General features: G+C 41.3%; 1 protein-coding gene across 1 annotated transcript in view; it reads right to left on the bottom strand.

Moving 5' to 3' along the window:
* Window positions 1–4,979: 4,979 nt before the first annotated feature.
* CHLSN (cholesin) overlaps window positions 4,980–26,631 on the bottom strand; it is a 60,122-nt gene continuing 38,470 nt past the window's right edge. The window contains exons 2-5 of the mRNA XM_078856768.1: window positions 12,628–12,854; window positions 8,606–8,687; window positions 5,848–6,004; window positions 4,980–5,275 (exon numbers count right to left, since the gene is read on the bottom strand). Of these exons, the coding sequence (XP_078712894.1) occupies window positions 5,214–5,275; window positions 5,848–6,004; window positions 8,606–8,687; window positions 12,628–12,854 (528 nt within the window). The 3' untranslated portion in view covers window positions 4,980–5,213. The remainder of the gene's footprint in view (window positions 5,276–5,847; window positions 6,005–8,605; window positions 8,688–12,627; window positions 12,855–26,631) is intronic.

Below are 26,631 nucleotides of genomic sequence, written 5' to 3'. Positions count from 1 at the left end.
TTAATGAATTAGCTCAGTATTGTGCAGATTTCCCAATAAGGATTTTATGGATGAGCAGAGACCAATACACGGTACTTTTACAAAAAAATATTTATAAAATATGCATCTGCATTCAGTCAATTACGTCACGTAAGTTATATTAATGTAAACAATTGATACGTATATTTTCAAATAATAACTTTCTGAACGCCCACTCAGTCTGGAGCCCCTTATGAGCAGCTACATTTGGAGGCTTGCCCCCCTCTTTTCTCTCCACCTGAAGAAGACCGCTTGTGTTGCGATCGAAACGTCGTGGGTTTTTTGCTTTTAATTTAGATTTTTGTTTTCTATCTACGTGACTTTACCGAAAGAACCAATAATATGAATTCCTGCAGTCACGAAAGTTTTAAGTCTACACATACTTTGTTTAATTTAGGTCAAATAGTATTTAAGTATAACTATTATTAATGATTTACAAGCCTTTGTCAATCCACTGCTGGATGAAAACCTCTCCACACTTTTGGTAACTTATGTTGCCGAGTTGATTTGGGCAGTAACCATAACCACTTCGCCTCAGCTCACCAAATGTGAACCACTATAAGATGAAGACTTGCGATAAACACTACTGTACCTATCTCACAACTTTGTGTGTGACATTATTAACCACAAGGTATACTTTATTTAAATGGGGAAAAAAACGAACACGTTAGCTTCCATTTTGGTCAATACAAAACTTTATGGCAACACGTATCCATAAGACAGGGACAAAGGTTCATTCTAGATTTGACGTTTTCCTGACTGCAAGGATCCATACTCTTTGGTTCTTTCAGTAAAGTCACGTAGGTAAAGAAAAGAAAATACATTAAATCACGACGTTTCGGACACAACACAAGCGTCCGTTATCAGGTGGGACAACCACAGCAAAAAGCAGTTGCTGAAATGTTACCATCAACTCTTTTGCCTATTTCAGCAACTGCTTTTTGCTGTGGTTGTCCCACCTGATGACGGACGCTTGTGTTGTGTCCGAAACGTCGTGATTTAATTTATTTTATTTTCTTTACCTACATAACTTACTTCATTTAAAAAACCAAAGAGTAGGGACAAAGGTTGTTGTGACGACGCCACGTGGCATTATTGAAGCGGCGAGTTATTAATTGTTGCTCTTTTATAAACAAACTCAACGTGGAGTCATCACGCAATTCCATTTTTATTATTACACGCTTAAGTGTATGTTGTTGTCGTTGTTGCATCCTCAAATCTTGTAACTAAATTTTAACCCACTTTCCAACGTGGTATCGACTGCAAACTTGGTATATTTGTGATTATATCATGAAAAATGTATATTTTTCAACATTCTTTTGTATATGTTATGTTTCGGCTTGGGTCTAATTGTCCACGCTCAACTGACGTTGGCTGTAATAGGCCACGGCCCCTTTCGTTAGGGCAAACTTCGGGGCCACATCCTGGAGTCGTGGAGTTCTGCCATTGCTAGCACATTTCATAAAAGCGTGTTTAAAAAAAAAATGTTTTCAATATCACTCATTTTTTTAAAAACACGGCCACATAAACCATTGGGGGTGTTAATAGAACGATCGTTGGCGTGAGCTTCAGTCGAAAGTGCGCTCCGCATTTCACGCCGCCGATCTCAAGCCAGCCAGCAGGTGGCAGTGTGACTTTTGCATCCCGTCAGCCGCAGTCACCTTTAACTCAGCTCAGCCGTGAGTCCCAGTCCTCTAACAATCCGTGCCCCACAGGGGCACAAGAGTCTCTCTCTCTCATGGGGCGCATGCTTCGGCACGGATAACGTGCAGGCGTGGGCATGTGATATCTCTTGTGTATTGTGGCCTTTGTCACTTTATAGTTGGCTTTTTTGGGGTGGACGCCGTACCCAATACGGTTGGAAACCACGGCTGTAACTTTTTGTACGGTTAATTTACAATTAATTTCAGTAGTTCACGTGAGCATCATCAGCTGCACTGCCTCTCCTCTTTCACGATGCAAAAACTATCCATGGATCTCCTTCACATTAACCCATCATCTCAATGCTCCATCTCTGTGGTGGGCGTATTCTCGATTATTATATTACGTTTCTTTCTTCAGAACTCACACAAACCCGTGGTGATATGGCGACAGGATGTAATGGGTCCTGTCATCTGCAATGTTGCTCATTTTTGCTCCAAAATATCGAGAAGAATTTGCTGAATTTTAGGTGTTTGTCTTTATCACAATTCCATGAATGTGCGAAACAGCAGATTGTAGAAGTAGGTGGCACGTAACTAATCACTCCAATAATGTGCGGGGGAAAAAAACAGATGATTAAGGTTTTGCAAAAATGTAAATCAAAAGTTTTGAACATATTTCACTGTGTATTTTTTTTACTTAGTATCCAAAGCAGATTAACTCTTCCAATCAGCACACCACGTTACCAGTCTGTAAGGGATTCATATTCTTGGTTCTTTCGGTAAAGTCATGTAGAAGGGAAATAAAAAAATAAAATTCTCATCACAGCAAGAAAATTTGCTTGTGTTGTAATTGAAACGTCGTGAGAATGTTTCATTTTTATTATTTTATTATTTCCCTTCTACGTGACTTTACCGAAAGAACCAAGAATATGAATCCCTGCAGTCACGAATGCTTTAGATCGAAAAGTCTGTAAGGGGTTAACCAAAAACGTTGCTGAACCTCTGCATGTTTGTCTCTTTGCAGCTCCATCTCCCTGTCTCCAAGTGAGACACGTGTTTAAAATGCTCTATATACAACCCAATGTCTCGAGGCAATGCGATAATACAGTGTATTATAATCCACACATTAGTTTTGATTTGCCCTAAAAAATGCTCAAGTCCACTCCAGTGGATGAAAAAGTTTCCAAAAACTTCGGGGGCACCGAAGATTTTAGGATTTTTGGAGGATGGATTAATGGAGTTTTACTGTAAACTAATTGAAGCAAAACTCTCAGTGTGGGAGTTGAGTACGATTGCTGTTCTGCTTTATTTCATTTCATCTATTTAGTTGATCGATTAATACAAAATATCATGCACTCTAAAGCAACCAAACCGTGTATTTCAAGTAGAGCCATCCAAGACTATCAATAATTAAGTGGCAGCCCTATGAATTGAACTGCATATACGTGTAGACTGAATCACTACCAACGATACTCCCCTGACGTGAACACCACGTGACGCGGATAATCAAGAATTAAAAACCAGCCCTCTGATTTATCCTCAGTGGGCCTGCAAAGAGGATTGGTTACAGTCAGATAAATTGAAGGGATTGGAGAAGTACAACATGGACAGAGCGGGCAACGGAGAATCATTGACGTTGTGGTCGGTTGCAATCAGTTAGGAAAAGTGGAAGGTGATTGGCTGGAGGGAAACGCAGGTCAAGGAACCTTCGGGAAAGGGGCTTGAGTGTAATATAAAAGGTAAGTGAGAGAGTTCGCGACGCTTGGAGAAAATAAAATATTTGGAGAGTGCGTCTCGTGCTGGAAGAAATAAAGACTCCTATTAATGATTGAAGACTACTGTGTTGGGTGTCACTTCACATGATTAGTAGCAAATTCAAAAATCTAGATTGTTTAACAGGAGTGAATATAAGTGGCCTCCTTACAGGCTGTAGAGGTCACCTAAACTCGTTGCATACCACATCACAAACAGCCATAATCTATTCAATTGTATGAAGACCTCCAAAGATGCCAAAATCAATCTACGTGCAAACTTGAGCCAATCTCGTCACTCCATCTCATGAATCACGTCCACCAGCGTGGGTGGCCAAGGTATTTTCACGTCATTACAAGGCCAGTGTCACGCCAACAACAGGTCTCTGCTGCAAACCTTTTTACCATCAACACAATCGACGGGGAATCTATGAGCAAGCCACTCAATCGACACATTCCATCTCAATGGCTCAACAATGAGCTATATACCAACAAAAGCACGTATCTCGACTCGAGACATTATTCAACGAGATGGTCCTCTAAGTTGTGCAATGTCACTTGAAAGTGAACTCTGATATTGACCTCCACATACGCTACATTGTGCATTGTGTTTCCGTTGAGGTTGCTCGGTCAGCTTTATTATTTTCTCGACAAGTGCGGTACTGAAGTATAGAATTGCAGTGCCGATTGATATTCGGGATTTATCAGTGAAATATTTTATTTGGAGGGATCTCTATCGTTTCTGGCATTGTGGCTAAGGTCCTTGTGTCATGGAACTCGATTTGGAGTGTTTCCTTCACCTAAATTTGAGAGTTATAAAGACCAACAACCTACACTCCAGCAGTAACATGTTTCAAAATGAAGTGTGTACAGCGTTTTATCAATCTTCTACTGGGCGAAGGTCTCCCCCTCAACGTGTCATGCTTGTCAGTGGCCTCAGTTCAGCTATCACTCACCACTGATGCTCTCCGGGGCACGCTGGGTTCTTTGCGCTGTAGGCAAACCACTGTGCCACTGCTCCACTTTGAACTTAATTTCACTTTCAGTTTGTATACATGCTGCAGAAGTATAAAGTAAATATTATCGTTGAAACTTTATAATTGCTATGAAGCAGTTTCTTGTTCGCCAATGGCGGTGCCAAATGCAGCTTTTAGCTGTAAAGTGAAACTACAAGATCCAATTCCAAGATTCTAATGTAAACGCAAAAGACGGTATGAAGATACAATTCGTGGTGCTCAATGTGGGCTAAATGCACATTCCTTTCAACAAAGGATGACAGAAAAACGTCTTTCATCATCATTCACCCCAAATGCTTTTAACATTCAGCAAAGTTACAAGGTGATGGTGTATAGTGGTTGTTGAGTAAAGATCCATTCCAGAATTGTGTTGTCAATTGATATAGGCAGTATGTGCGAGGTCCAAGACTATTATTAGTTTTCCATTGAGCAAGTGCATTTACAGTGCTATTTGAAAGCAACGTTTTTCCTGTTCATACTCGAGTGCAATACCTCAGCGGGAAGTAGTTTTAAAAAAATCTGTTTTCAAAAATCGACATGAAACATTCAAGGAAAATGCATTTATTGTAAAAAGAAAAGAAAAAATTCTAAACAATAGCAACATCCCCTCACTTTTGCATTCCCGTGTGTATTATAATAAATACAACATTATGGCGCCGACAAGTAATGATTGCTCCGTATTAAAAATATATATATCAATACCGCACACGTGTTCATTCTCAACGCTGCATGTGCAATTTGAAACACGTTTCATTTTCATCTTGTGAAGAGCGACGACGAGGAAATCACGAGAGCATCTTCAGAACCCGACGTACACGTTTCTTCTTTTTCTCATCAACAGGAATACCTGCGACAAGCACCAAAATCAGCAACATCATCATCATCATCAAAACATCAAGCGCACATTCACAGCGGAACAAAGAGCAGCTCTGACACAGATTTTCAATCACCCGTGAAGGTGCCGCGTATGTTTCACATTTCTTGTTGAAGTGGGGGAAATATGCCAAGAGAACATCCCTGAAGCCCAAGAGAAAACTCCCAAATGCGCAGCTCGTGCTGCATGCCCTCCCTGGAAAACGACTCAACTCCACTTCAATCCCAAAAAACGAGGATTTTTTTTGAGAATGGAAAATAACTCAATATTCTACTATATTAGGCTATAACCTGGGCATTCTTACCACCACCGACTTCTTAGAAATATAAATTCTAAGCAACATTAAATATCTTTTCGTTGCAACCCAAAACACATTCAAATGGTAACACTCTATAGTAGTGACCGTGACTTTTATAGAGGCGTTTTCGGTGATGAGAACTTTTCGAAAGGGAGTGTACGCACACACCAACCACATTGTATATCTTCTTCAGGGTCCCTGTTGGGAAAATGCACAGCCGCACGTTTTAATCATTGTGTTTACTTGCCTTTCTCCTCCTCTGCCTTCTCCGCTTCCTCCTCCTCCACATCCTCCTTCTCACTTTTCCTCATGATGGACTCTGCCTTCTCAATAGTTGTGTCCTTGGCTTGGCCCTTCAGGCCGGCCAAATACTTCAGCAGGATTTTGAAATAGCTGTCCGGCACCTGTGTCACAATAGCATCAACACGTGACCGTGGCTTGTCAGGAAATGTATTAACGCTTTCGGCCTTAGTTGAAAAATGCTGCAGGGCAGCAACAAATGCCAGAGGGAGAAAATCTGCTTTGATTAATTTTCGGGTGCTGACTTGTAATGTAGGAAAAAGAGAGCTACCTGGCACCTGCACAAATATAACATTTTACTTGTTCAAAGTGTTTGGCCAGAAGGTACAAAAGCACGCAGCCACATCCATTAAGTTGAGACTATGCATCTTGTGCGTATGCACACGTGCATACATTTGATCATACTGCACTTTGTTTGAAGGTTTCCCCCCTCCATTTTGTGCAAGTTGTTTTGAAGGCATCAGTTACAGTGCAGCGACCTGTTCCCTCAACAGAATACCCCCAAACACTGACTTGCACTGCACATTCATTTGGCTATGGTCAGAAACAGAATAAAACATTAATGAGTTTCTCTCAGTGTCTATTCAAAGAGTTTCCATTGCCTGGTGTTTGTAATGATGGTGCTAAATAGCCGTGGGTGAGACTAGATGGTTTTCTTTCTGGCTCTGATGTTAATTATATCCTCAAGGGTTGGGTACAGCTGAATCAAGTTACAAATACCAAATTAGGATTGAGTGTGTTGTGCGATAATTAGTGGCTTGGTTGAGCTCATCACAATCGTTGCAAATGCGAACGCTCGTTACCCAAGGTGACACACCAGTGATCTGGAAAGCTCGGATTTAAAGATGAGGGTTCAGTGGCTTGACATGAGACATTCCAGTAGTACAATAATCATCATCTCTCGTGGTTCTGAAAAGTAACCATCCACCAAACGTCTGTTCACTAGCTGATTTCATCACTCCATCTCCTTGGTGAATGGCCTCTCAGACGCGTTCCATTCCATGGCTGTCACTGTTACCATTCATCCTCTCCAGTGATGTGTCCTGCCCAAGAATTTCTTAAACATTATCTTTAACTTGCATATGTTCTCTAATACATGTGTTGCTTTTTTTCCTATAACTGTAATTCCACGTATGCATCTCTCCATGTTTCTTCAAGTACTTTTAGATTTTCTTTTCATTATTTGTTTGTCAACGATAATGTTTCTAAACGATGTAATGGCAGGTAAAAAACCACCATCACAGTCTAATTAAAATATGCAATTATTTGGCAAGCAAGTGGAGAGAAATTGGTTAAAACTGAGTGTTAATATAGGTGCTGTCGTGTGCCTCTCATTCCACATAACCAGCCAATTTAATTACTGGATTTATTATGCTCGTATACCCAAGAAAGCCTAACTTAATCTTTTTCTGTAGCCATGATAAGTTTTATAATAGAGGGTGATGTTGCTATGCATATTCCAATCCCGTAATTTGAAGGTAATATTTTAGCATTGGGATATTTGGCCAATAACAGTTAGTTATATTGCATGAGAGGTTTTTAGCTACAAGAGGCAACAGGAGAGTGGGGAGGAAACTCAAGAACAACAGGGGGAGAAACATACAAGCTCCACACACAAAGACACCTGAGCTAGGAATTGAATCCATGGCCTTCTTGCTGCGAGGCACAAGTGTCACCACTGCAACAAGCAGCAGAGGCAAGGCTCGCCGGAATGGGCTGGTTTGTGCTAATGGAGGTGTTTGTAACACTGAGCTGCGTGAAACGTAATCTCGGAAGACTGCCCTGGTCAGCCAAGTCAATGAGATGATGGATGAATCTTGTGACTTGAGGCGAAATAATCCATCAATAATGTATTAATAAAATTGTTCAAGACCAATGAGGCAAGTGATGTTTGAGAGAGCCTATTAAGGGTTGTACAGGACACGAGAGAGGTGTGACTGACCAGTACCATGCCTTTGTCTCCGAAGTGGTAATATTTATACACCAAGTACTAATTTAAGGCTCAGTCAGCCTAGGGGAGGTTGAGGAAACATTCCGGTACGACTTGCCACTGCTGATAACCAGCCTGCAGATAAAACTCATCACCGCATTCGTAGTGCAGTGGAAAAAAAAAAACTTACGTCATGACGCTGTCTTTCCGACAGACCTGTTCTTCACCTGAGGACAGCTGCTTGCGTTGTGGCCGAAACGTCGTGAGAATTGTATTATTTTATTATGTTTTATTTTTGTTATTTTATTATCTCCCTTCTACGTGACTTTACCGAAAGAACCAAGGTTACGTCATGACTCCCTCGTATACACACACATACAAACTTACAAGGAATAGCACATACATGGAATTAAGTTGTAATAAAATTAAAGCAAAATGGCTTGAGCTGAAAATTTACTTGAATAGAATCATTACAGACAAGTGTTTTTTTCGATATTTAAATCGATATTAATATGTACATACCTAGTGACATGGAAATTGTTAACTCATATCTTGTTTACGTTTGGCAAACAACCCTTTTCATTTCACCAAATTGAGGCTTTAAACGAACACCATTAGAAGCTTTAACGATTTATTTTGGTATTTAAAAATAAAACAATTAAACATTTTCAGGATGACATTCCAGAAATATCATTCAGACGTCGTGTAAGAGTACTAATGGTTTCACATTGAGCATCCACAAAAAAATCCTGCACATTTTTTACAACGTCCATACCTTTTCAGCGTCGTACATGTGTTGGAGAAGCCAAGTTTGCCGCAGCTTTTGAAACTTCCACTGATTTTTATCCGTGGCCCAACTGTAAAACAAAACGTACAAGAAAATCAACGTCGTATTAATTCTAGCAAAATGAGCTTACAATTTTGACAAACAATGGTAGACAACGTTTAAAATCATGAATATTAATGTACCGTATGTGAAGAAGATAGCATTACTGCTTCTCGCTGCAGGGTTTTGCAACAGACACTTGTGGGAGATTTAATCGCAGAGTGGCCACATAGGGTCGACATTCACGCAGAGGAAAATTTCCCAGCAGCCCCAGCCCCTCGTATTAAGTGACGGTGGCAGCAATTTGCCTCACCGAGTGCTCAATCTGAAAATGACTCAGCCAGGTTGAATTACATCCTTTCATATGATTTGGTAATTATAAATGAATTAGCAGAAAAAAATATTATTATTTTGAAAGTGGAGAATTCAAAGCGAAATTAAAATCTTGCTTAATATACAGCTTAATACTTCCATTTAAAATGAGAACTGCTGTACAATTATATTAAGTAACAGTGGAACCATTCGGTCCACTTTGTGATTTGATGAATTGTCATGATTTGGGGTCATGATTCTATTCAAGATTTGATTCATTGATTTTGTTTTATACCTTGTGGAGAATGTAAGTGCGCCTAAGTAACAGCTGTGGTCAAGTGAACCGATTCCATACAATACATACCAGTTAAATCTTGACTTCATATTTCTTTGGCTCTTACACCGCCCTATATCACCTTCGAGCACCCCTCGACATGCTGGGTTTTTAATCCCTTACATTAACATTAGCTACCCCGCCCATGCTGACCTTTATAAACAGTTTGCCTTTCGAAGCCAACCCCCTTTTCCTGATGACGACCGCTTGTGTTGCGATCGAAACGTCGTAGTTTTTTTTGTTATTTTCTTTGAACCTATCTACGTGACTTTACCGAAAGACCCAAAGAATATACATATAAGTTGACGACTTGTTTTCTTCCGTTAACTTGTTGTGCATGACTTGGTTTGCGTATATTTATCCTATGCCAACTTTGCAGGCTTCAGTGTTACTTTATTCAATGATTTCCTGGACTTAACTTTTCATCGGTTGTTATGATTGTTGCTATAAAACCTTAGGTTGTTTAACTTTTATACTTTCATGATTTTCTTAATTGTAGGTCTCCAGTCCATTTATCATGAAATATCTTTTCACGTTATAAATGACCAAGGTGAAGAAATCAATCTTTGTCCAGACTATTTTTCTGAATTGAAATTTTCAAATGTCATGAAATCTCAGATCTAGCTGTTCCATCTTTGCAAGGCCGTGCTTTGTGAGCGTGGATTTGTCATTGCAAGACAGTGAGGGAAGCCAATGATGTGGGGGAGACCTTCATCCAGCCGTGGATAGAACACTGCTGATGATACAAAACTTAAACAACAATATTCTTAAATGCAGCTTTTAAGAACTTTATTAAAACGTTATAATTATTGGACATTTGTATTGTCTAATTTAAAAAATGTGCATCATAAAAGCTCACATGTTATTTTGTGAGTGAGAAAGGCTCTACACAAAGCTGTATGTTGTCTTTAAAGACATGTTGCTTTCTTTACAGATCTAAAACTTTAAGAAGTGGAAAAGTAAACAAAGCCTACAGAAAGAACAAACTAAATGCCGTCTGCCCTGGATAACGCCCAGCTAAGGTCGCACTTGCAATGACACACAAAACACTGCACCGCAGCATTCCCTGAGCATCCCCTTGCCGGTAAGACTGGTTCCTGACGATGCTAATAATGACATAGATCATATTTCATGACCTTCTCAAAAATAGGTTGAAAACATCCTCGCCAATTTATGTTACCTCAACGTAGAAAAAAAACAATAATTTCTAAACAACGAAAACCATAGCAACTATAAGGTGTGTTCAGCTTGTGAAATCAGATGTAAGATAAAATATGCCAAGCTGGAGCACTGGGATAGTGAAAATAACAGCAGTCAATAGCAAATTCTATTTTGAATAGCACCAGACCCATCCCTTGCATGAAGACACAAATGTTGAAAGGATTTTAATAGTTTCCTCCGTTCAATTTCCACATTTTGTTCTTAATAACATGAAGGTATTTCCCGACATTAAATGCACACTGCAAACAAACTCAAAGCACTTGCTAATGAAAGAAAATTTGAGAAGCTGCACAACACATAGATTAAACTTGGATGCGCTCATCACCCGGCCACAGATATTAGTTTGGAATGTTTGCATGTGTCTGGGCAAACAAAGAATTCCACTGCATCATCAGAAAGCCTACACGACGCCAGCGGAATAAAATGGTGACCACATCACCCCACTGGAAAATCTCCAACCAGTTCCGAGCAGAGAGATCCAAAGCAATCCCACCTGCGGACCCTGTGATGTGAATGGTTCGTCATTGCGTTTTTCAGCATATTGCCTTTGCCTGCATGTTTACACAAAATTATAATGATAACATTTCTGTTATGTTGCAAAGGACATTTGATCATGGCACAGCAAGTTTGAAAAAGTGCATTGACTTCATTGTGAATGTGCATCCAAGAACAGATATGTACTGATGCAATTTGTAAAAAAAGAAAAGTTTGCTTCAGGCATTTAGACACTCGGGGTACACTCTACATTAACAAGTGCAAGCAAGATTGTTTTCTTAAACACGACATACGAAGTAACTTTAAGTAAATGCCTTTTTATGTGAACTTGCTGAGCACAGGCCCCAAAGCCCAAAACGTAAAAAAATTGGCAATCAGAATTGTAATAGATGAGAGTGAAAAGGTTTGTTGAACTGAACGAGGAGGTTATATAAGAGCTTGGAAAAACAAACGATGCGAATTCATCCGTACCGAGGGAAGGTTGCAGATAGAAGTGTTTTTATTTGCAGTATGTACGATGGACGGTTGAATCAAGTCATAGTAGTAGCGATAAAAGAGTGATAATAGGCATTCACGCCTGACTGGCCCGCTCCCAAATTTCACTTTCTACCACAAGCACATGAAAAGTTACGTGAACGACAAAACTATTGACCTACAAAACACTGAAGAACTTTACAATGGGACAAAAAATAAACAGACGGAGTTAATTTTGTTCGACCTGTGTGCTGGCCGCTGCCGCTCATCAAAGACTTGTTAAGATTCCACCAAGGAGTAGGGTACGCAGTGTTCCATATGGTAAACTCCGCACAGAGATTGCAATGTACAGCTGTACATCTTATACACACAATAACACAGGGAGAAAGGAATCTGTTTTTTTTATCTGCTGTGTTTTGTGGAGCGCACATGTGCAGTTTATTTAGTTATCCCATCTGCACACAACACGAACACAATCTCAACAATGCATGTGTTTTAGTGTATAAGCAGTGTAATATCTATAACGTTTAAAATGTGATTTGAAAAAGAAATGGTTTATAGGACAAAAAAATCCGAAACAACATTTCCACAAACTTGGCTTCCTTTGGGACATCCTGAAGTTTTGGCAAAAATGTTTTTGGCCGCAATGCTCATACAAAACAACACCCTTTATCCAGGAAAGCTTCACCTAGCCTCAAGAAACTTTTTTGGAGGTTTCTGCATCATGTGTGTTTGACCGGTTTCTTACATGATAATAAAATTATAACAATTTTGACTTTGATAGCATCCTTCATCCAGGGATCACAGAGCATTGTACACACTTATCACAAAAGAAGAGGAACATAATAACGTTACATTATACATAAAATATATTTTTAAATGTTGTTCTTTGTAAAAATTGGTTTCTGCTAAAAGACTGGCAGAATAAGGCTGCCCCTATGAAAACTGGGCCTCAGATTAAACATATACTGTAAATAACACCGACTTTTAAGATGGGCACCACCCCCATCTTAATCCATCACCTTTTTGTGAATTATTGCTTATTTCCTGCACCTCTGCTGTACATTTAGCCAAAATTTACAGTGACAAAAACCCATCCTTCATCACAGGTGAAGATTATGCGCAGTTTTAATACCTTGTAAGATATTCCAAGGAGAGCTCTGCTGCAGAGGGAGTGACCGCTTCTTCTCCACTCTCGACCGCAGTGGCAGTCACTCGCTTGGTTTTCTCCTTCTCGGCTTTCTTCAGCAACTTCTTCACTTTCCTCTCCAGCATCCTTTCTTCCTGTGCGGACATCTCACCCTCCTCCTCCTCCTGCCCATCGGTCTTCTTGCCTTTATCTTCCACAGCCTCAGCGCAATCCTGTGTCAAGCGCCGGGATTGAGAACAAATTGTGTTGTTATCTTCTCAGTTTTGCCGTGGTAGTTCAGCGGCGTGCTTTTTGGATTGTGCCGCGTATCTTTTGGCACGATGTCGAGCCGTTTCGCTCCACGGGCTGGGAGTCTCTTCGCGATCTGAAGAAACTCCCAGCACATCGAACAACGTGCGGAACAACCCGAAAAACACACGAAGGGAAATTAGTTTAATTTCATTCATGTTCATTGAAATAATGCTCCACTGTATGTATGCCAGCGTAAAGCAACCACAGGGAATAACATGGCAGGGTTTAACACTTTGAAGAAACTGCCAGGTGAAAATAAAATAATAGGCACTCACACACATACAAGGAACGAGCAAGGGGATACACATTTGTTTGCAAAGCGGGTTCTAGTGGTGTTAGTGTCTCGTTATGGTTTTGCTGCGATTCCGCAGTATCAGACGCTTACCAAGATGATATTATGAAAGAATTGAAATGCACACATGACCTGAGAGCACCCTGCCTCCTAACGCAATAAGGGTTTATATCACTGCATGTCCTACGCCACATGTCTAATCGTCCTTAGAGAGTTATGCAGCATTAAAAGCGTTCATCAAGGCAACACGATTGCTTGTTTTTTTCTATTGCCATTTAACCTTTTTAGGCATCATCAAACATGAAAGTGAACAGTGCTTATTACAATAAACGAGGCAAGGCAAAAACGTAATTTGAGACTTGGAATGTGCAAACCTCTTAATAAGAAACATCCAAGTCAACCACGATGAAATGCCCAAAGGACCGTTGCACAATATTACAAAACCTAGCCTCAGCAGAGTGCCTTATACATAAGCAAGTAAACATCCACCACTGATAAGATATTTATTCTTGCATGAAAGAGAGACTGACCAAAAGCAAAATTCACTTTGAAAGACTCTGCTCCAAAGAGAGCTTTAATGATAAAAACGCCAGGGCAGCTGACCAACTGAAGGATGTGAAACTCATCGGTTTTGTTGGGTTGTTCATGAAGATAGCAATTTTACAACAATGTCTATGTTTAAGTTGATGGTGATGATGTGCAATGATGATAATAAGTGGACTGTGTATTTATGTTTTTTTGGAGAATTTCTCATACTGTTTCACAAATGTTTACTAACTTTGATCTTCACCTCTTCCACCTCCGATTAGCACGATTTGCTACGCACGCTGCGAAAGCAGTTCAACATACGTAACTAACAATGCAGTGACTCGAGGCGTGAACATGTGATCAATGTATGTGGCCTGAGTAACCCGAGTTGCATTTTCTGGGATGGGTGGCAGGAGGGGCCAGGTGGGGGGGGACAGCAGGACCAGTGGTCTTAATTTGGGGGGCCGCAATATTAAATTATATTGCGGGCCACTGTGTAAATCTTGACATACTGTGCACTCGCAAAAGCACGAGTATCTGTGCAGAACTGAGCAGCACCCGAAGACGACACTGACGAATTGTGTAATGGAAGATTGTAATGCATACGATCAGATTTTAATGACTGGGCTAAAGCAGAAAGTGGATTTGCTAGAATTCGCTTCAAATCATGACATGCTCATATGTAAAACTAAGTAAAAAAAAAGACTGCAGATAATGGGCATGAAGGGCACTGGGTGGAAAACATACGAATATGATAGATGTGGTAATGATCGAGAGATGCTTGGAAAATATCAGTTCGACATTGCAGAACATTCCAAAGAGGAGATATGTCATCGGACCACAGCTTGGTACTATGCAATCTACGACTAAAACTAAAACGTATATCCAAAACGCAATATGAGAAGATGAGGAACACAGAGTCACTCGAGAACTATGAGATGAGGAAATATGAAGAGGAAATATCGAGTAGAATCAGGGGGCAAAAATAGAACACCTTAGCATAGACAGCAAGGCGTTGAAGAAGATAGTGGAACTAGCAGCAAAAGCAAAACTACCCTTAGGAGTAAAACCCAAAAGAAAATGGGAAAACCTTGGAAGTAGCACAGGAAAAAATAAAAATAACACTAAAGATAAGGGAAGCGGATGAGATGGCGCCTTAGTACAAAAAGCTATGCAATGCGGAAGGGTATTTGCAAGAAAGGATACGCAGGAATGGCTGGAAAAGCAATGTAGCAACATTGAATACTATGCTGGAGAATATAAGAACAGGGAGGGGGTGTACAAACTAGTCAAGAGCACCGATAGGAAGTGGAAACCAAGGCCAACAGCGATAAGAAGGCAAGGACGCGAAGATCTTTATAGACAAATAAAAGGCAAAAAAGAGATGGACTGAGCATTGCGTCGATTTGTAAAGGAACACGGATCAAGATAATAAAGGGCTGCTGGATGAACTAAAAAAGATAGCTGACAACGATGATGATGAAAATGATAACATCTTGTGCGAAGAAGTAGAAAAGGCAATAAAAAATCTGAAGAAAACAAAAGTCCAGGAGTGGATGACATAAGTGGACAAATGACAAAAGCTGGAGGGAAATCATTTATGAAAGAAATCCATGAGCCATGCAGGCAAGTATGGAGAGAAGGGAAAATACTGGAGGAGTGGACAAAATCCACACTTGTGATGATACCCAAGAAAAGAGATCTCACCGATTGTAAAAATTACACAACTATCGCACTCATGAGTCACATGGGGTAGGTATTAATGGTAGTACAGTACTATTAAATGAATTACAAGCGCAGACTCAGGATTATTTGGTGGATGAATAGGCAGGGTTTAGGAAAGATAGGAACACAGCACAATAAATGTTGATGGTAAGGCTTCTAGTAGAGAAAGCAAAGAGAAAGAAAGAATAGGCTGGTTTACAACTGTTTCATAGATCTCCAGAAAGCATGCGATTTGACTAAGATATAACGTGGGCAAAATTAAGATCATATGGAGTAGGGGAAAAGGCTGAGACAGATTATGCAGGGTATAGGTGAAAGGTGAAAGTCAGCAGTACAGTTTGGACAGGAAATAGAAGAATGGTTCCCAACAACAAGCGGTATGAGACACGATCACGAAACAACTTCGTCACATTTGAAAAAAGTGATGGATGCCATTCAGGACACGGCACAGGGATACCTGTGCAAGGAGAAATAATACATAACCTGAGATTTGCGGACGACATAGATCTGATGGAAGAAAGCTACGTAGTACTGCGAGTAAGTGTTCATACGCTGAATATGTCAGGAAGGGATGCAGGACTGAGGATTAACGAAGACAAAGACGATGGTGTTCGGAAGGGAGGACATTGAGAAAGAAGTAATAATACAAAGCAGCAACATTGTGAATATAAAGGAATTTGTCTACTTGCCAAGTCCACTGACATATGTAGGGTGGACAACGGGAACATTAAAAGTGTGTTGTTTGGAAAAAAAGAAGGGAACCAGAAAGAGAGGAAGACCTAACAGAGGATGGCTTGACGACGAAATAAGAGATTTGTGCCAGGAATATTGCACTATCTGAGCATATTGGCATAAGATAGAAGTGGAAACAAATGAACACGTAGGGGCTATCTGCTCATAGACCGTAATGATGATGAGGAATAAAAATAAAAGAGAAACGGGATTACATTTTTCACGAACAACACACCAGTGGAAACTAACGCGTAATTTCTACAAATACATCCACGGAGTAAATAGACTTTGATATCACCTAGTGGATATAAAAGAAGAGCACGACAGACTTTAATGCTCATAAACTGAACACGAAAATCAAGTGTGCGGTCGTGTAGATCATTTGCGGCTGATATTGGATCTCATCACCAGAAAGTGCTGGCATCAATGAGTTCCAGAAACTTTGGTATACGACGTACAGAACTCATGCAAATTAATTAGAAATGAAGCAATGATCCATAGGCACAAGCTGTTCCAGGGTGGAGACTGAATGACAACCACAGGACCAACACGAGCAATAAACATGTCTCAAGACTGTCTCATCCTGCCACCACTGGCAGTTGTGCTCTCTGCTGGCCCGCATTTCACCTTCGCACAACTCATTATTTTTATGCTCACGCCAATGGGCGAGGCTGGCCATAGAACGCAATCTCTTTCTGCCCGATTCCTTTTCCACATCAATGCTCGCGCATCCCCGGAAATTTTTCACTGCTCTGGAGAACATTGCATCATCACGCCATGGTCACATTCAAAGTGAAATGTGGCCGATGCATTCAAAAGGACATTGACGGATTCGGTAAATCTCTGCTATTTTTTCGCACAATATTTAAGTGAAACCCCACATCCAGTATGTAAGCAAGTAAATTCCCAACGAGATACAAAACATTTTCTGTAAAGATAACCAGAAACATCTCACAAATATGCATTAAATACGGTAGCGGTTTATTTAGCAAATTATTGACCGAACAATGTCAACGTTTACATTCGTGCATGACATCAGCAGATAACAGCCCACTCTTGCAAAAGGTTGCCAAGGTCTCGCTGTGCTTTGGTAATGTCCCACGTTACCGTTGCCTAAGGGAATGGAATTTACAACCATGTGCAAACTCGTAGAGTGGCGACAAACATGATTACATACAGCAATCCAGCCGCATACGTGAACGACATTTCTATACTTTACATAAAACACTTGCACAAAACAAGAACATTTAAAAAAACATTTTAACGAACAAACCATAACATAAGGATTCTTCACTCACTCCTGTGAGAATGATAAACCACCACCAGCTGATGTTTCTTCGCAGCAATTATACAAGACGACCAGTCTTGAAAAACCAAATCAAATAAAACAAATGACTGCTGCTTTGCGGGAAGCAAGTGGGCGAGTTCAAGGATGGGGAGCTTTACAAATACATTTGTTGACAGCGTAGCCTAATCACCAAGAGTCACTAGAAACACTGCAGACAAACGATCCCAGCCAATATCTACATTCCTACCGGGGGGGCCCAGATGATCACTGTTGACTTCCCCGCAAACTGGTGCTCGTTTTACCAAATCGGAAGGAATGATGGGGCAGAATTTACCGCTACCGAGATTTAAACTCAAAACCTCCCGGCTACGAGTCGACGCACTTGAGCACCGGTGCTGCTACCCGGCCGGTAATCATCCTGAAGAGAAGCTTAATTGTGCCTTATTTTTGCCCAACAATGTGTTTTAAATTCGTGTTGGCATCCGACAAAGCCAAGGAAGGATTGCAAAAATACTAAATAAACAAGGGTGGAAGTAAAGTCGCAAAAAAACTGTTGCACACTGACGCATGAACCGATTGGAATGATGGAAATGTCATTTACGAGAAGTCGCACAACACTTTGCAGTTTCTGGAAACTACTTGGGAGTGAACAATAAGCTTGTGCACAGTACACGACATCACCCCCCCCCCCCGACCAAGCATGCGCTGGCCGTGCCATGCCATTTTGTTCCAGTAAATTACTCCGTGTCCTTCAAAAAGGGCTAGTGCAGCTGTTCGGGCCGTGTTTGGAGATATACTGCAGTCAAGCCAGACAGATGGAAATAAAGATGAGACCCTCAGAGCGTAGGTCTAAACGGCATCCTTGTGCTATTTCACAATCTGTTTTCACATCAGCTCCGGTCCCATGGAGGGTTGCACACTTTATCTTAACTTTGATTTTAAAAGGAGGTGGGGAGGGGGGCATGCTCCTTTGAAGTTGTGATGGAAAAACAATGCACATTAAGCCGCACCATTCGGTTTGTTTTCACATTTAAATCATTTTTAAACCGTTTCTCTTTTCATACACGCGGAGTGCGGGGGGGGGTCACTATTTTACAGCCGGGTTAGGTTACTGCCCGTGTAGTGGTGCCTGCACAACAAGCGCCAAAGCCTGAAACCTTCACCCTGCCAAATCCCATACCCACCGCTGGCAGTCAATGTCTTCCGTCTCTCCTTACAGACTCGCTGCAAAAAATGTCCCTTCACTTTAACATTTTGAAAGTAGGTTTTTTTTGTCAATCTGTCAAGATGCTTCAGACTTGAACCTCTCAAAAGTAAACAATTCTCTAAAGAAAAATGTCTCACATTCTTGACATTGCTGGCACTCACTCCATTCATTATCTCTCCCACACAGCACGCCCACGTGGAGAAATGCAAAAAAAGCTAAACAAAGGCCACCTTTAATACATTTCCGAATAAATTCATGTAAATGCTTCACAGATGTAAGTACTCTTAATATGAGGTACACATTTGATGTTTAAAAGAACGATCCAGGGTAAACGAACTGGAGTAAGTTATTATTCAGAATTCAGAATTGTCAGTTAAATCGTTTCATTTTAAAGTCAAAGGTGTATAGTTGTATACACAAACCTATACAAGAGCTTTCTCAGCCCGATTCTCAGCGATGGGTACAATTATTCAGATAAATGAAGGCTGTGGAAAGGATGTTTCACTGTATATTTGTACAGTGAAACCTTCTGGGAATGGACTCGTCTCGTCGTTGCTGTCGTCTCGTCGCCATCACCGCTAAAGGTCTTGAAAGCCGACGTGTTAAACCGAATGTTGGTAGATCAGCGCAGTCACGTTAAAATCACGCCGGTTCAAAGGGCTCTCTTCAGAGCCACCTTGTGGCTGCGTAGACTGATCCGCAAGGAGCAAGGTCACGAATAGATGTCAAGCAGGAATATGCAGGCTCCACTAAAGACTTGGCATGACGTTCAGTTTCACGCATGTCTCTTAGTGAAAGTGTCCACAACCTTCATTCATAGTTGCGCCTCCATTCAGGTTTGTGCTTGGCTAAGTCTTCCAAGTAATCATTATGCATTTACTGAATTCCTTCAGCCGAGTGCCAGGTGGAATACTACGCCACAGGATTGCGAGAGATGGTGGCGGCTTGGAGAGTTCTTCATCCAGCAGCGGATTGACCATGGCTTGTGATGATGTAGACTGCAAATAATCCACATTTGGCCAGTGTATAAATACTTTAAGTTGGGCCGAAATGTGCATACCACAGTTTCAGATTGCAGCTGATAAGTGTGTGCTCTAGAGTGCAGTAATTTGGTAATTTTGAAAGTTTTGAACGGGCACCTTGTGTAAGGTAGACACAAGTATAACTTATTCACATATCGCCACCAAGGGGAATGCATGTAAAGGGACCATTTTACCGTCCGCTGGTGGAGAAAAGGAACATGTGAATATCTATTTGACATTTTTATTTTACCAGGTAAGGCACACTGAGCTATACACTGTAGCTCCTTTTCAGAAGTGACCTGGCCATAAATGATAGCCCAACGAAGTGGCTTAACATGTGGAAATGAATTGCCACCAAATACTCAAAGTACAGAGTTCGAAATGTGGACAGAAAAAGCAGAGAAAAATCCATACGACCATGGGGAGAACATAAAAACTCCAAATATACAGGCGGCAAGGTCGGGATCGAACCCACAACCTGCTGTATACCAGGCGAGGTAGATAACATCGCGCCACTGTGGCGCCCCTATTTAAACGGCTTGACCTGACCGACTGATGAGACCCTTAAGACGAGACTGGTCTAAATGTGTGCAAAAACAGGTGCTGTTGGATGGGTATTGGTCTGTATTTAAGGGCTGGTCTCTTGGAATTTTGCCTCACTTGATGCAGTAATTTTAGCTGTGACGGTCCCACCTGATGACGGAGACTTGTGTTGCCTCCGAAATTTCGTGACTTATTATTTTATTTAATTTCTATTATTACTTTTAGTCATTTTATTTTTTACCTACGTGACTTTACCGAAAAAACCTAAGAGTATGAATCCTTGCAGTCACGAAAGCTTCAAATCTAGAATTGGTCTGGAAAGCCAATAGACGAAAAATATTTTCGTCACTATGTGGGACAATAGTGCTAATATAATGCTTTTACACAAAGCAGTAGTAATGCATACGTTTGCACAGCACTGGCCAGTTCTCGTGCTTTGCACGAGGTAGGGCAATAACATGGGAAGAACTATAAAAGAGATATATTCGGACAATGTGCGTGTGAGTCGCAAGACCTGCGTTTACTCAATTATAATTTATCAACTATAATGATCAATTACTGGATGATGCAATGCAACCAAGCAAGGGGGAGTTGGCACAGCACACACCCTTCACTGGTATGGGTCCATTGAAAATCCAGCTTTACCAAAGCCTTAAAATGCCCCTCATTCATTACTGGAGGTATTTAAATAACCACAATCGGTCCAGGGCTGCCCAGCTTCTTCAAAACGATGGCGCTTAATCAAAGTGGCGAGATGCATTCCAAAGTTACATTTCCCCAGTTTGGAGTCCATTGGGAGCTCGTTACAAGACAGACCAATTGCAAAGCAGCAAATGCAAAATGACACAATATTGTGAGCTAATAGAACACATAAGACACTAAACCACACGACTGTCAGTGGATTTTCAAACGGTAACCTCAACGGGTGAATCATTTGTGATCATTTCCAAAGTGATTTTTGCAGGAGTTTCATTAAATAACTTTACTACACTGTGATACTATAGGGGAGTGGTGACAGTAATTGGCACACTTTGCTAGAAAACCGGCCACCCGAGTTCGATTCTTAGCCACGGCAAACACAATTGCAAGTGGTATCTGAACCCGTCTTGGGCCACCCCACCCCAATCTTAACCCTTCGCCAACCACACTGAGCAGCATGGTGAAGTTTGGTCAAACAACCACAATAACCACCACCACCACAATACGTGGAGGCTTTCATACAGCAATGGATTGACACAATGGGCTGAAACATTTACATTTGAACTGTGATATTAAAACTCACCCCAAGACCAAAGCTCACTGCATCACAGAAACCTCGTCACCAACAACAAATCAGGCCTGTTCTGTATTTCCACCTCGTTAATTGAATGTGTCTTTGGTTGCCTCTGTAAAGTTGCCGTTTCAATGAAATACCTACTATAATCACCCCCTCATTAATATTCATGAGCAGGTGACATCCTCCAAATGGACACCCCCCCCCCCATTATAATTACCTACTATAATGAGCCAAAAATGTCTGTGTGCAACGCTCGTGACGTCACTCCACATCGACCAGCCCCCCTCATTAATAATCATGAACAGGTCACATCCTATTCTTTGGGTCTTTCGATAAAGTCACGTAAATAGGTTAAAAGAAAATAACATAAAACTACGACGATTCGATCGCAACACAAGCGGTCGTCATCAGGTTACGTCCTCCAAATGGACACCCCCCCCCCCCCATTCATAATAATTATCAGCTGACGTCACTCCACATTGGGGGCTGAGGCGCCTCCTTCCCCCTCCTTGGCATCAATTTAATACCTCGCGACAAAGGCAGAACCCTCACGTCACGCGATCTCCGTAACGCTATTGAGACATCAAAGTAAAAAGGGCGTCATGATGAACAAGGGATTATAACCTTAAAATTAAAAGAAGTCTGTGTCACCGCGCCCTTACAAATTGCACACGCATTAATGTAATGAATATCACGTCGTGGTCTTATTTTCACTTGTAAGTTTCAGATTTACTGCAATACACCCGTCCTAGGACAGGCAAAAGGCTAGTTAATAATGCTTTCCCCTTAAATATATGAGCAGGCTTTTTTTTATACCATCAATGACAGAAAAGGCAGATCTTAATATGCCAGGGAAATGGCCTTTTTCCAGTAAAAAACATAGTTGGTGGACCTCATCTCAGGTGTGCTCCCTCCTTTGGCTGCGACTCCATTGTTAAGTCTCGACGACCGACCATCATCAACTAATTACGACACGACGTGACCCACAGCCAAAGGTGGGACGTGCACAATAAGATAACCACCACCACCGGAGGAATACGCAAAGAGACCAGTTCACGTAAAGGAGTGGGATGCAACGTGGCATGGAGAGACCGTGAGATTAAACAGTGGTGTAGGAAGGCCTTCTGTCCAGTACTGGATAGGCCCATGGCTGGTGACAATGATGTTGATGATGAAATTCACTCATACTAGAGTGAACGCACGATTCAAATGGGATGGAAAAAAACCCAAACACTTTTCATAGCTTTTCATGAAATGCAACGGACACACTCCATCAGCTGATTGACAAAAAAGAGAATAACAGGACAAGTACTAATGAGGGTCTTTCAAATTACAATGGGAATGCTGCGAGCAGGCTACAGATGCCAAGTGGTTGTTTTTTTTTTACAGGAGGGATACACGACACTATTGACAGCGGCGAGACAGTGCCCCATGGCTCTCTTGTCCATCGACATCGCATATTAACCGTTGGAAGCACAAACTGAAAGGACTCTTCATAATTGCTTTGTTCATGCCTAAGGCATGATTTATTTAAAATGACAGCAAAGAGGAGGGGGAACTCAAAGCGTAAAAAGCCAAGTAATTTCATCGTAGCAGAGAGTGTTTCATTTTACCGCGACATTTATTTCTTCATTTACTACAATGATCTGCATTTGACTCAAAAGTGGCATTTGCGTTCCAGACTTTTGTTTTTTGACAAATTATCTGCGATGCCACTGGACATTTCCAAAAGCACATTCATACACACACTCACACGGACAGAGAGTTTTGGTCGTGGGATAAAGCTTTTAATCACTGTTTTCTGGCAACTGACCATACATTCCAGATCGAGTTTGGCCTTTTTTTACACATCTGATCTCAACTGTGGCTAATTTAGGCACATGATAGTGGGTGTTTAACATTTTCAGGCACAGGACTTTTCCATTAACATGTGATGACATCAAGAGCTGGCACGACATTTTTACAAGGCCTGTCTCCCATCATCGTGGATGATTTTCATGCAGTTTGACAAATATCACTTCCAGATTGGCAAACACGCTAATGTGTACACTGCTTTCCAAGAAGACCATCTTACATTGTGTATAACGCAGTATATTCGCACTCCTCTCCTTGAAAATAATTACTGTTGACTTCAGGGGCATTTCCCACACCCCAGTTCAGGCTGACAAGAAAGAAAACAAGAGGCAGAATAATTACCAAACAAATCTCAGCAAACCGCTTCGAGAAGCAACTGGGATGGGATGTGCTCGCTGCACAAACCACTTTCCTTTTACAGCGCGATCCTCCTCCTCTTCTCTGAATGCGAGGCTTCACATGGGACATGACTGGCTATGTCATGCAGGGAGGGTATATTTATGATCCAGTTGAGTTGTCCAGAAATATTACAAATCTATTAGTGCCCACAGCACGTCGGGTGAGTGCTGTGGCATACGTTTGAAATGTGCTTGTACGATAAAGAGGCTCAATTTGTACCCACATGCCCCTCAGCTAGTTACATGGTTGGGTTTGTTTTCTTGGTGGCGGGGTTATTTTTGAGAAAGGAAATGTGCTTTGTTTGTGAAAGCCATGTACCGAAGAAAAAGTAGTTCTGTTCCACGCAACGCATGGGCAGGAATGCTAGATGTTATTCAAAGAGGCAGGAAATGAAGGGATTTAGTGTTTTTGTGTACAAATGCAAGAAGCTTGAAAAAATAAGGATTTTTACTTAAAGTAATCCTGGTTTTTATAGCTGGATAGCTACTGTGGTGGTAATTATTTCAGACAGTCTGCCTCAGCTGGAGTCCAGGCTAAGTGGGGGGTACAAAATTGGCATTTACCATTCTGGTAAACTTGACCCGTATGTCTGTACATGCACATGAACAGCCCTTTTTACAATCTCCTGCTGGATTAGGGCCTCCCCACACCATGCAAATCATAGGGGTTGTTTGACCATACTTCAGGTTGGTAAAGGTGGGAAGTATGACACAGGAACATATAAATACAACTCAACAATGGATTTTGCTGCAATGCCATTGGCTGTCCACCACATAGCATGTATCAAGGGGGAAACAATGATACCTGTAGCTAGCAGATGAGGAATGGCCTGGGCCGTCGCTGTCATTGTCAATAGGTGATATGCATGTCATGTGTTTGGTTATAAGCCACATCTAATTGTGGTCCGGATGGATGGTCCTCGTACACTGGAAGTGATGGAAATTTAAGTCAAGTATAGAAAAAAAGCAGGGATGATAAATGTTATGTACGTTGAACTTCTTTTGGACCGTACGTAACCAACCATGCTAATCGGAGGAGCGGGGGAAGGACAAACTAAACACAAAAATAAGTTATAAAAAGTGCATAGCTCCAGTGGCGTCCTAATATCGGATGGCCACAGAAGCACAACTGAAAGCGCGTGATGCATGATCTTTGTTCGATGGCTATCAAAACGCCGCTGTGGGCATGACCGGACTTTGCATGATTGTTTGTGCGCCTTGACCAGATCAGCAAGGTGTTGTGGTTGATTTGGGGCAATCGCTTTGTGTGTAATGAGTGTGACCTTATAATATATTCGATCACCAACTGGAAAGTTCTACGGTTTCTGAGATGAATTAAGGTGATCAAAATCTTTGCAAATAGACTTTCAGGTCCGAGGGCATTATAAGGAAAATGATAAAGTCAATAAAGAATTCTTTCTTGCATAAATAACCCTTTGCAGAACACATTAAGGCACCTCAATGAATGTGCTTTTTTAGTATACAAGACTGAGCGATGATATTAATCTAATTTAATAACATGCTCACTTTAAGTCTTTCATAAAATAAAACAAGGTACAGAGTAGAAACAGTGGGAGCAGTAACACAATGGTTAGCACACTGTGCTATGAACTTAGCGACCTTAGTTTAATTCCTGGCCACAGCTAACATCAGTAGCAAGTGATGTCTGACCAGAGTCCTGGACTGCCCACTAACTAGTGTCATGGGGAATGGTCAAACAAACCCTCATGCCGGTCACAGCATGGGGAGGCTTTCATCGGGCAGTGAATTGACAAAAAACTGGAGAAATATCACTTGTTTTTCTTTTTACAGGATAATTTGTATTATACTGGTAGGAACCACCTGGTTTCACCAGCCGACAGGGGATTATTGTGTCCGTCCGTCGTGCATCCAAAAATGAGAGGGGTCGGGCTGGGTGGAGAGGGGAGGGTGGGGAGGGGCTGGGTGGGGAGGGGAGGGTGGGGCTGGGTGGGGGGTGGAAGGGGTGGAAGGGGTGGGGAGGGGCTGGTCACCCCGTGGTGCTCTTATAAAACTCAACGTTTAACCTACTCACGCCGGCGTGTGCCCGCCCTCACAGTCGGCCATATTTGTGGAATACACCACGCCGCCGTTGACCCTGGCCATTGACCGAGCAACCCAACGTTCCTACCAGCTCCCTCCGCAGGAATGTGTTTACACAAATTAAACGCACAGGATATTTTACAAAATGTTATAATTCTCGGACATATAGGTAATGAAAAGCAGGCATTGTCTAGATACTGCTGGATGAAGGCCTCCCACACAGTTGGGAAACCATAAACGTATACAGTATAGATCGTATTTATGAACAGATGAAATGGGATAAGTCATATACTTTCTCAGCGGTATCGTGTCATATGAAAACTAGCCAGGCAAATGGATTAATACATAGGCATCAGAGTCTACTTGTAAAAATTTAATTCATACTAAATCTTCTCTGCTGAAATATTCAAGTGTTCATGTTTTTTTTTCTTTCAAATATCTTTAAAAATACTGCTTTTAAAATAAACATCCAGTTTCTATTCTAACCCCCCAATCACATTATAATTCACGTGGCAATGGTCTTTATATATATAGAAAATGTCAGGAGATTTTTTTTTCCGTAAATAAGTCTAAAACAACGCGTAAAACTTTCCAGGTGGAAAGTTTAAGATCTGTCCTGCATCGATCCAAATGATCAGTGACGAAAAGTTAAGATTCATGAGTGACAAACCAAGACACTTAATGGCAAATCATTATTTAGCCATTTTTTTCTATCACACAGTGTTAATACAGCCTGCGCACAGACACTTATAACATATTTTCCCATTATTAT

Source organism: Lampetra fluviatilis, chromosome 5 (genome assembly GCF_964198595.1).
Source record: "Lampetra fluviatilis chromosome 5, kcLamFluv1.1, whole genome shotgun sequence".
Lineage (NCBI taxonomy): Eukaryota > Metazoa > Chordata > Hyperoartia > Petromyzontiformes > Petromyzontidae > Lampetra > Lampetra fluviatilis.
The sequence above is the reverse complement of the archived record's forward strand: the minus strand, read 5'-3'. Positions and strand labels throughout refer to the sequence as shown.